The sequence below is a fragment of the Rhea pennata genome, chromosome 3, assembly GCF_028389875.1.
Source record: "Rhea pennata isolate bPtePen1 chromosome 3, bPtePen1.pri, whole genome shotgun sequence".
NCBI lineage: Eukaryota > Metazoa > Chordata > Aves > Rheiformes > Rheidae > Rhea > Rhea pennata.
Window position 1 is genome coordinate 69,869,555 of NC_084665.1, and position 12,333 is coordinate 69,881,887.

Here is a 12,333-nt window from a genome sequence, read left to right on the forward strand (position 1 = left end):
ACTGTCTGTGATTTGCTTGCCAGGAGGAGCTACTATTCTTACTCCTACTATCTGTAAGTAGAATACGGGTGACTTACTATTTTACGTGTTTTAAAGATGCAGTATCCCTTTTTAAAAAAGAAAAATAGTCTTTATAGTTTTCCTAGAGCTTTATTGATAGTTACCTTTCATTAGTGTCAGGTTTGAAAAAGTTGCTTGTGTCATTGTTTCTGTTATTCTTACCTTTTTTTTTTTTTTAAAGGGATATTGTATTTATTATTGTATATTGAGAGTTTTGCTTTTTGCAAGTTTTCCCCATAACTATCATTTTATTTGATTGTAATCATGATTTAATTTACATTATGATTCACAGTGACACATCACACAAAAAAATCTATTATAATGGCTACCCCATTTATTAAGTAGATAACTGCTTGTAAATCACACATTATTCTTCCTGAACGTGTCAGTTGAGAAGTGATCCTGCTCAGCACTTTTTTTTATGCAAATCATAGTCAGGTGTCAGTCCTTTACAAATATGTCTCTGTCCTATCAGTGGAAGAGCAGCATGTTTGCTGCTCTAGGTAGCAACATTTGGGGATTTTTATTCTTTACAGGAAGGTCTTCTGTACAGAGATCTTCATCTGTTGCTTGCGAGGTGCCCTGCACACACATTTTAAAGCAGTGATCTCGATTGTATAGCACTGGTTTGCAGACAGTTTTGCTTCAGTGTAGCAAAATTGATTTGTTTGTATGTGTTGACTAAATGAGTTTTTGTGAGGGCTGCAATTGCTTCAGCTGTGACTGAGCAAAGCAGTTGCACACATTCTTAAATTTAAATAAATGCATAAAGCCCTTGACTTCAGAGAAGGATCTAAGAATGCACTCAAGTACTTTGATGAGCTGGTGGTGTCTGATAATGATGCTCGTCCACATTTTGAAGCAGATTTGTTGACTTCTTTAAATAAACTTAAAACTAAAAAAAGCTAAGATGGCTTAGCTAACTGCCAGTCCCTGGTTTATTGTAACAAATTATAATTTCCTTGTTAAATAACAATTGCTTCAGCTAGAGATAATTAGCTGCACAGTTTGGTACTGTGATAGAGCACTTTTCCCCTCTAGCTCCCACTGAACCACCCACCTGCCCAGGTTCGTGCAACCGGATCCTTTAGCACATACTGAGAATCATTTACACTTCTGTCAGCCGCGAGTACTTGCATAATGATTTGCCTAGTTATCCTGAAGGGTAGACTGCATGTGCCTTTAGCTGGGTGAGGGAAGAAAAAAAAACCCTTAAAAAGAAAGAAAGAAAGAAAAGTCAAACCTACAGGGAAGTCAGGAGCTGTTAAACAATAAAACTGTCCTTACCCTTCCCAGCTTTGGGTTGTGGTGCTCAAACACAATAGGCCTCTTCAGAAGTTGAAGCAGAGCGTAAGAATTAGAAACTAACTACTGTAATAAGCTAATAACTTGAAAGCATTAATGGCTGTTGATTTATTTAGCATAGCTAGCAGGTTTTGTTACAAAGTGATGCTTCAAAGAGGGGCTTAATATAGTTGAGAGATGAGATGTAATAGTCTTTTTGTTCCATTCCTGAGGTGGCTTTAGAAAAATAGGATCTTTCCAAGCAAGAGAAGCTTTCAGTGTATGGAGAATATTTGAAGGGCTTTGAAACTTAAAGAACAGTCTGAACTAGAAATGCCAGTTTTGTGAAAGCTTTGATAGTATTAGAACCCAGTTATAAAGCGCAAGCAGTTTTGGATTGGGAACTTCTATTTGTATTCATTTAAAACATTTGTTCAACCAGAGTACTGTTTAAACCAACTTTTGTTAAGTATTCTAAAGATGAACATGTGGAGTAAACATTATAAAATACAGCATTTTAGGGGGACATCCAACTGCTGCTCATTTTTATTTTTCAGTGAACAACTAGCATATACAAAATTCTCATGTACAACACAAGGCTTTGATGAAAAATAATAAGTTTAGAAACCACCTTTGATATTTCTGTAACAAGGGTGTTATTAAGTAGTAATTAACCAAGTAGTCAATCTATAAAACGTAGGGGAAAAAAATCAAGATGAGGAGTTTGATTAATGAAAGAATATTCGTTGTTCTCAGTCGTGTCTTACTTTGTCCATCTGTAGTCTGGTTTGTGGCCCCCGTGTTGAATCAAGACTGTTAAATCAAGAAACAGCCCTCTAACACAGGGGAAGAAAATGTGCAAAACAAAGTGCTCCCTCCCCCAGAAAACAGCACAAGTCGTTTCCCTGTTTTTTCTGTGGATGTCCCAGGATGTAAGAAATGTATGAATTCGTAATTCATCCTAGCATGCTTTTTGTCAACTATTAGAATGCAGCACAAAACATTAGAAGTTATCAGAGAATACAAGAAAGAGGTGGCAGTCCTTTTATCCAGAGAAATGTAAGATAAACACTGTAAAAACTCTTACCGGGATATTTGATTCTGTTTTATGCATAAGAAGCTCATGAAGCTAAGCTGTGTTTTAAAGATATATTTTTGAGAATGCATTATTTTCAGTGAAGAATGTCTGTTATGTGGTGTCCAGTTTACCCAAATAAGCAAGTTGGTTATCTATTATATTGCAGTCAGAGCTTCAGAAAAGAATAGGAAGAAGAGATTAAGAGTACAAAATAATGTAACGTATGTTACAGATTCTTAAAGAACTAAGGTGCACTTTACGCTAATATTTCTCTGACGAATACTTCATACTACTTCAGATGAATGCATCGAGAGCATTAGGCTTAAAATAATTATTAAAGTCTACTGCCTGCTTCCACCTGATTTCTGAGGACAGTGAAAGTCACTTCCAGTTCTTCATCAAAAGGAAAGAATTGAGAGATATTTCCTAAGAGTGCACTTTAAGGGCACTGGCTGTTAATTTGGGGATTTAGTTATACAGCTTAGCATGGTACTGATGTAGGTGTGATAAATTCAGTGTATAGTTTGTTAATGCCAAAATTTAAAATGTTCCCAAACTGCATTGTAGACATTTAAAAAAATATTTTTGTAAGAACAAAATCTTAGGATCAGGAACAAAATTGATGTGATATCATGTAGTATCTTACATGCTAGATGGGAGGAACAGTTTTAATGTAAAAGGTAATATGTATCCACACTGAATAATTACATTTGTTTTATTGTTTCACAGTATTTTTTGACTAACAAAGTAATTTAGATGGTTAAATGGTTTCTTCCTAACAAGGAAAGCAAGTGCAATGAATTACCTATTTATAAGATCAAAACACAGATTTAAATGGAGATGGTTGATAAAACTGTATGCACAGATGCTTATTTATAATTTCAGTTAAAATGTAATTATATTCTCTAATTTGTTTATATTAGTATAATTACTCTACAGGAGCAAAAATATTGCCAGGGTACAGTTAGAACTTCCCTTACAACATTTGTGAGTGTAAAACACATGATCATGAACTCTTCTATAGCAGGATGCATAATTTATAAATCTCACACTGGAAAATGTGTGCTTATGAAAATCAGCCAGACTTTGCAGTCCCTCTTGCTCACTCAGGACCTTAGATGATTATTATTGTAAGCATTGACATTTCATCAAAAATTAAGGTGCCTTGGGTTTTTTTTTTTGGCTGGGCAGCAAACTTGCTAAGAAGCGCAAAGATGCTATGGGGACCACCCGACAAGAGATGACACACATGGTGAATGCGATGGATAGGAGTTATGCTGACCAGAGCACCTTGCATGCCGAAGATCCCCTTTCAATCACATTTATGGACTCTCATAACTTCAGCCCCAGATGTAAGTACAGCAATGATAGATCTTCCAGAGTGTAGTTGCATGTAGGAACGGGAAAGCAATTTATTCTACTTTTTCAGGAAAATTATTCTAAACTCTACATATTCTAGGAGCTCTGGTAAACATGGAGGTTGAATTTGAGTGTTCATATATTATCTTTATTGGGGTATGGCCAATTATTTAAATGTATAGAAGTAATTTGGATATGCATTGGTACTGTTTCCGGAAACTTTCTGTTATATGTCAATTAAATTCTGAAGTATAGTTTTTCCTTATGAGGATATTTAGTATCAATATATTAAATATTGCTAGTTTAAACAATGTCTGTAATGAATGATAATATAAGATCCAAATTAATTTATTTCTTTTGGCAGTCGGGATATTGTAACAGAATGAAGCTGCCAATTTTTGTTGCTATTTTCTGAAGTTTTAGAATAAGCTTGATACATCTTCAGATTTGCTCTGTATTTTATTTCTTTGTTGTAGACTTGCCAGATGTCTGGTTTTGACAAAGGCAATTTGGGTTTCTGAATGTTAAATGTCTGGCTTAGAGCTACCATTAAGAATTCCAGCTACGCTGGGTCCACAGCATCCGCAGTATGGCTTGTGCAAAAGCAAGATACTCCACTGACAAACGCTGAGTATCTCAGGCACAGGGTGTGAGTTACGGAGGGGACATGACTCTGCCATGAAGGGGGCAGGAATCAGGCCTTCTGAAAGCAGCGTGGACTTCTGAGTTTGGCTTTAATCAGATCTATCTAGCCTGGGCAGCTTCTAAATTGCACAGTTTTGGGAACACCACCCTCCTCCCATCTCCCTTCTCCTCCTTCACATCCTACCTGCAGTCTTCACATAAGGTTCCTTCCCTTAAAGTTAAGTTCTTTCCTAATCGCTATACTGTTATAAGAGAAACAGAGTTTGGAGGAGTGTTATTCTCCAGGTTATCGAAGCTTAGAAGGCTACAGAGTGGTAGCTTTTTAAGTATTGTGTAACCAGTTATAAATGGGAGTTTAGTATCAGCCTGTGTTGACCAGATGAGTTTAAGTTCTCCTAATAGTTTTTGTGCACAGTTTTGGCTAGAACTGTTTGAAAATTCTCCAAAGTTTGATGTCTCGTTGGCATTGAAATTTGTGGAGACAGCTTTACAAAGCCAGTTTGATTTGGATTAAGCTGTGGTGGATCCCAGGCAAAGTATCCATCGGGAACCACCGTGGCTATTAGTGAGCCGGGGCTACCAGGCACTTGGGCAGCCTTCTGCACGGACTGACGTGAAGCCAAGAGCTCGTGAGCCTCAGCCACCACAGCTATCCTGGTTGGCTGGCAAAGAAGTTTGGCATCACTGTTTTCCAGCTTCCTAGGTACGTGATTTTTTGGGATGTTTGAGGATTCAGTTCTCTTGACCATCATCTATTCTGGGGCAAGGAGCCCTTCAGGCTTCCAGGGCTTCCTGCTCTGGGACAAACTATGATGCGGAGTGCCTGAGAAATGAAGCTCAATGTTGTCTCACAGAGCCTTTGACATTTTAATTTTTTTGTTCCAGGTTGGAACAAAACTGTATTCTGGATTCTGTCATTCCTGTCTAAAACAGCATATTTTTCTCTACATGGTTCTAGTTGTGATACAAATGATAAAATTCTATGAATTTTATTCAGACATCTGCATCTGTATATCGGTGTTTTTCCTACATTCATCAAGAGAAATATCTTTCGTATTACACATAGAAAAGCTATTAAATGTAAATATGAATATAATTTTCTGAATTACTTGGAAGACTTTAAAGGAATACCATTTTATTTAGAGCTGAATTTTTCAAATATTATACGAGAGCATGGGTTGAAAAAGAAAGGGGTCGGTTCTATGAATGTGAACCTTTATTGTGAAGCAAAAGAACAATAAGTAAAGGAGGAGAGCTTTCAAAAACTGAAGTGTATGTGATGTCTTTTTTATTTCATTTCAATAAGAATCCCTTTGCCATTTCTGAAGTCCAAAATCACTGCCTTTCATTCTTCTTTTATTCAGGATGCATTCTTGAACTCTGTATTCATTCTATTTTTCTGTTGTAACAAAATTAATGGGATTTAGTTATCACTTGGAATTTCATTCTAAGTATATTGTTTTTATGGTTAAAATACACACATTGAGGGTAATGTATTTCTTCATGAGCTTTGTTTTCCTACAGTGCCCAATGATCCACTTGTGCCGACAGCTGTGTTAGGTGAGGACCCTAGTCCTTCATTACCCATTCCTGCATGAGTTTCATCTCCTTGCATGGTTGAATGTTGAAACAGCTTGTTCTATGTAAAAGATAGCTATGCTGTTACCAGACAATATTCAACTCTACACTCAGTTTATCAATTCCAAATTAAACTTGAATGTTTTATTTTAAAAACAGTATATATTCTCATTAAGAAATTATTCGTGGTCTGTGCTAATTGAAGAATAAATGAGGAAATAGGTAGATCTGACATACTAAAATATTTAATCTTGAAGCATTCAAAGTAATTCCAAATGAACTGACACATGAAAGTAAAACTCTCCTAAAAGATAGATATAAATAAAGTACAGTTCCATGTTATTATTCGGCACCCAAAGCTCAAATTTCTAAAGTAATGAGAATGAAAAGTAAGAAGAAAAAGAAGAAAATCCTGTAGTGTCTAAGAAGAAGTAACTCTATTTGCAGCTTCTTTACAAATATTCCTCTACTGGTATGTTAATTTTGTATTTTAATTGGCTGTAATTAGGAAAGTTTCTCAACTTTGTGATTACTTTAAAAAGAAGAACAGATGTTGGAAATGGCCGGTCTCTTTATTACTGTGTCACATGTGACATTGAATGAATTTGCTTTAAGAGGTAAAACAACAACAACAAAAAAAAGGTGAAAATGTAGTTTATACTAAGATTCTTGGTGTCATAAATATAATGAATAGTATATAATGAAATTTTAAATTTCAGAAAGTTGCTGAGGTTATTTTAGGGTAAGAAATAAATGCCAAGAAGTGGACGTGAATATAAGCTGAGATTGAAAATTAGAGTCCTAGAGATAAAGCTTAAAGAGACGTTGAGACAACTTCATCCATCCTCTGATTTGAGATGAGGTAGTATACCTATAACCCAGACTGTTCCTGAAATTTATCTAAGTGGTTTTAAAAATTTTCAGTGAAGAGAATTCTGCTCTTGCAGTGGCATGTTCTAGTGCCTTACTCCTAAAAGCTTCTCCTAACTAGACTAATCTAGACTAAATCTTCATTGCTGTAAATTGAACCGTTTTCTTTTGACAGACTCATACAAAATGTGGAGAACAACACATTGCTGTCCTTTTAAGTCTTTCACACCTTGAAAGGCTTTCATGTTCTCTTCTTAACTGGCTCTCTCTCAGTTGAACTAAAGAAAATTCTTTTAGCCATTATCTTATAGCTGATGTTTTTTCTAAACATTTTATCATTCTTTTGCTCTGAACACTTTCTAACTTGTAGCTCTAAGTCTTAAATTATGATGTCCCAGATCATGTGCATTTCTCCAGGAGAAGTCTCAGTACTGAGTAGAGTGGAATAGTTACCCCTCGTGTCCTGCCTATAACACCCCCTCTTACCTGAAACGTATTTTGTCCTTTTTACTGCAGTCATGTTGCTGACTCGTACTGAGCTTGTGATCCACTAAAATCCCAGTTGTCGTTAAGTAGTCTGTTACTCCATTTTGTAGTTATATGTTTGAGTTATTTCTCTTTCCTGTACGCATCACGTTGCATTCTTTGTTTAATTCACCCTCTTGATTTTTGCATTGTTTCTCAAATAATCAAGACAGCTTTTATATCTGATCTTGTACTTCCAAAGCACTTGTGGTGCCTTCCCACTCGGTACATTCGGCTTATCACTGAATCTTCTATCTTGTTGTCCAAATTACAGGTAAAAATATTAATGTAAAGTAGACCCAGGAGGAGCTTCTGGAGAGCTTTGTTTTAAAGTGTCCCCTAGGACTGACAGCAAATCATTTTTTGTTACTTTGTGAATGGTCTTTTGGTCCTTTTCAAACAGGTGTATACTCACCATGTGGAAATTCTATTAAGTCTGTACGCCACTCGTTTCTTTTTGATAATGTTGCAAATTATGTTCTCACGACTGTAATAGATGTCAGGTATGTTAGTGCATTAGAAAGTTTATAACCATCAGAGCAGTTAGATGCTGGAGCATTCATGTTTGAGGCCCCAAAACACCCAACTAGGAAGTTTAAGAAGAGTTTATGAAGAAATGAAATGACATGGTTGCATGAAAGAGCAAAGGATTAGATTCTGAATACTTACCAGAATTAATTATTAATCAAGTGAATAATAGTTTATTTTAAAATAGTTTTTTTTTCCTGAAATGCTTTAAGGCTTCTCATATCCTTTAGTATTGTTTCAATCTCCTAAAATCGGCATTAGTAATGATGTCCAGTGATACTTGTAATGCTATTCCTAGGTTACGTTTAGGCTAAGTATGTTTTCTGATATCCAAAAGTTAATCTGTTGGCTCTGCGTTGTGACAGACAACTGTGAATAGCAAGCCCTAGGAGTTAAGTGAAGAACAGTTTAATAGTTCCTCTTTGTGTTTCCAGGTGTTGGTGATGGTGGTGTTTTGTGTGTGATAGTCTACTGATGCAGGCAAAGCATTGCTCATTGGAAGAGAGAAATTTTTTCATTAGGTTTACTGAAATAGTGGAGAGAAGCAGACAAGCTTTTGGGCACCCCATAAAGAAGGGGTTGGGTGTCTTTAAGTTCATTCCTTTTGAAGTAGATCAGTGGGCCTGTTCCTTCTCCGTATAAACTTTACTTTGTTTAACACCACAGTACAGTTTCCTTCTGTTTTTATATTTACACATGAGCAAAATTTTATGGGCCCTTAATTATAGCAAATGTTATTTTATATGAAACTGTTATTGCTTTGTAACTGTACTAGATTTCATTTTCTTCATTTTTAGGTTATTAATGTTGCACTCCATTACGTGTGCATTAGCATTAAGCTAGTATGACAATTTTGCTTTTCTCAATTCCCTATCATTACATTGATGGCATAATTTGGCCCTTACATTTTTAAATCTGATTTCATTGTTACCTATTGTGAAGCTTTAACAACTTTTAATGTCATTTTTCTTTTAGTCTTTTTTTTAATATCGCCTAAAATAAATTTCTTATGTTTTGTTCATGTTATTTTTTGCTGCTTCAATGGGTTAAAGTGCCTATTACTGGTAAGTATACTGCAAGGAATGGGGAGAACTGTTTGAAACGTGTATGGTTTCATATACGTAACATTACTATAAAAAGTTACTGGTACATGTCACTCACATTATTAGGCAGTTTAATGAGGCATAAATGTACTCAATTTAGCAGCTTGCGTGACAGTTCAAAGAGCCAGGTTACTTACTAGGAGCTCCCACTTCTTACAGCATTAACAAGTTTTGCATTTTTGGCAGAATTGTAGAAAATCCATTCTTGGGTTTTCCATTTTCTTCCTAGAGTGTTTTACTTTCTACTCTGAACTCTTTGGAAGGAAAACGATGAACTGATTGCAGAATCAGTAGCGTATGAGTAGAAGCACCTGAGGGGTCAGATACTCACTTCTCACTTCTGTAGTTTTTTTCCAAAAAAGTTTTCAATGAGATGTTTTTTCCCTGTGTAAAGCCATTTGAATTGCTGATTGCTAGTATTAAAAAAAATGCTTCACTCAAGGGATTGACTAAATGTGATCACTTCATGCAGTTTTGAAGTTTAGTTTTGATAAAAAGGATTATTATAAAATAGGACATTGGAGGGGAGTTTGTTCTTCATGCAGAGTAAAAACCATAGCTGAACTCAACACACTTTTTCTATTTTAGTCTCTATATTTTCTCCACTTATTCTTTACTTAGTTTTTCTATTAAAGCATTAAAATGACAACTCTGAAGTGTTGATTCTTCTTTCCAAATAGAGATAGTGTTCTGAAGTCCTAGCATAATTGCTTCTGTTTTTCACTGTGATCTCAATTTACTGTTTGTTGGCGTTAGACAAATAATGTGCTGATACTGCTATGGAGTTTTTCTAATTTATTGTTTAAGATGCAGTATTGCTGTTGATACATACTACCTGTAAAAAAGTTACTTTGAGGTGATAGAGACTGGAGTTCCCAAGTACATGAATGTCGTAAAGTTCTGTATTTTCAAATAAAATGCCCTTCAGACATCTTTATTGCAGGATGAGAAATTGCAAACTTTTGTATGTGTTTGCAGTTAAATTGCTTTATGCACATTACAGTATTTATGTGCAGGATAGTAGTTTGCATTCTCAGAAATCAGAAAATTTGAAGGAAAAGGCTTGAGAGTAGATGTTGACGTGAGTATGTCAGTGGGTGCTATTGCCATGCTGGTACCTAATTCATCCATTTCTTGTAAACACAGATGAAAACCACAGTGCAACAGCAGAGTCCAGTCGCCTTCTGGACGTCCCTCGTTACCTCTGCGAAGGCACAGAATCCCCATACCAGACTGGGCAGCTGCACCCTGCCATCAGGGTGGCTGATTTACTGCAGCATATTAACCTAATGAAGACCTCTGACAGCTACGGGTTTAAAGAGGAATATGAGGTGAGATCTTCAGCAGTTTACTTGCAAAACATTTTGCAAGGAAAAATCCCTTTGAAAGGTACTGCATTTTGTTTGCATTGAGTTACAAAAGAATGGAACTAAACGTAATGGGATGAATTAAAAAATAAAGATAAGTAGGCATTAGATTCTCAAATGTATCCCAAAAGTGAAAAAGTGAGTGAAGTCCCAATGGTTTGCACTACTGCAGGTTACAATTGCCTGGAAAAAAAACCTAACTATATTCTTTAAGGCATAGGAGACATGCTGCTGAATCTTTTTAAAGTATTACAAGAAGTTGCCACTGTTTTGTTGGCACTCCTAGTGATTTATTACAACATCTTGGTTGGGCAACAGTGGAACTGAGAGTCCATCTGAGAAGCAGAAAAGAAGTACCAATGGCAGTAGCTTCTTTAACAGTTCTAATGAGACCTGTCTGAGCATGTCTACTTACATCCTTAATTTAAAAGTGAAAACAAAAATTTCCCAGCACTGAAGGTGAAAGATGAGTTCAGACTCATTTCACCTCTGATCTCTGAATCTGTTGAGATTCTGTGGGGTTAGGATATGAGGCAGTACACATGGTAAAACGTGAATGATACCACCAAAGTCACATGCAATACAGCTAGGTTTAAAATGAGTTTTATCTGAGTAGGTCATCTGTTGTGATTCAATTTTGAACTTTCTGTTCTTCCTAAAGCTGTGTCTCCTGTAACATAACAGCCAGATTAAATAAATATATTTTTTTTAAATAAAGTTATTTTCTTTTCCTCTGTTTACTTAAATACCTTTTCTTATGCTCTGCCTAACTTTAGGGCTGAGTGCAAGTATCAACTGCAGGGAAGTATCAAGCTGGGGGAAAAGTTGTCCCTGATTCCATTTAAAGTGTTGCCTGTTCTCTATTTCTTATATAATTATACATGTCATCTTTGCCCTTATTGGGCTCCTGAAGGCACATTTAAGTTTTGTTCCTATGGCTATTGTGTACTTTCTGAAATTAGCCTACCTGAGTAGAGAGAGTACCTGCACCATCTGTAAAATATCTATGGATGATGAATTAAAAACTGAGGAGGAATAAAAGCTTCCTCTATCATTACTAGGGCATAAAACTCTTAAGAAGAGTTAGAAAATGTAAAATAATTTTGCTACTGGCTGGAGGAAGGGGTGTATAGGAAAACAACATATTTGCAGAGGAGGTTTCCTAATTGCTATATGGGAAGAAATGTCATTGTATCATTGTATGAAGCAATATGAGGAAAGTAATGCAGTATTGTAGTAAACAGGCTAATGTATTGTGATGTCTTGTAAGAAGGGTCTACCTGTGTTTTCTCAGCTTACTGTTGTTCCACCATAACAGGGACATCCATGCATGTCCACCCTTCCAGGGTTTGAAATCCCCCTGTAGTCCATCACCGACTTACCCATTGACCTTAGCAGTCCCAATGAGAGAGAAAGTCTCCCTTTTGCTCTAGATACATTTCTATATCGTAGTGCAGCCTGGGTGACCAGTGCAGACAAGCAAAACTGAACTTCCTTTGTGGAAGAGAAGTTATTTTAACCTATGGATTAATTTTAATGAAAAGTTAATGGTCCCACTGATTTCTTTTGGAACATTTTTCTTTACAGAGTTTTTTTGAGGGACAGTCGGCTTCTTGGGATGTTGCTAAGAAGGATCAAAACAGAACAAAGAACCGCTATGGAAACATCATAGCATGTAAGTATCAGCACGCTTGCTTTTAGTGACAAACGTAGTCATGTATTACTTGAGCACTGTTCTCTTTCTTGAAAAATGTATGGGGGCATACCCAGCTCTCGCAGCCGTTCCTCATAGGGCAGGTACTCCAGCCCTCTGTTCATCTTTGTAGCCCTACGCTGGACTCTCTCCAGTAGCTCCATGTCTCTCTTGTCCCGGGGAGCCCAGAACTGGACACAGGACTCGAGATGAGGCCTCCCCGGGGCTGAGTAGAGGGGCAGG

General features: G+C 36.4%; 1 protein-coding gene across 3 annotated transcripts in view; it reads left to right on the top strand.

Annotated features, from left to right (window-relative positions):
- PTPRK (protein tyrosine phosphatase receptor type K) overlaps positions 1-12,333 on the top strand; it is a 312,834-nt gene that overhangs the window by 278,982 nt on the left and 21,519 nt on the right. For all 3 annotated transcript variants that reach the window (XM_062572568.1, XM_062572570.1, XM_062572569.1), the window contains 4 exons: positions 3,614-3,774; positions 5,951-5,986; positions 10,177-10,361; positions 11,985-12,072. In XM_062572568.1, the coding sequence (XP_062428552.1) occupies positions 3,614-3,774; positions 5,951-5,986; positions 10,177-10,361; positions 11,985-12,072 (470 nt within the window). The remainder of the gene's footprint in view (positions 1-3,613; positions 3,775-5,950; positions 5,987-10,176; positions 10,362-11,984; positions 12,073-12,333) is intronic.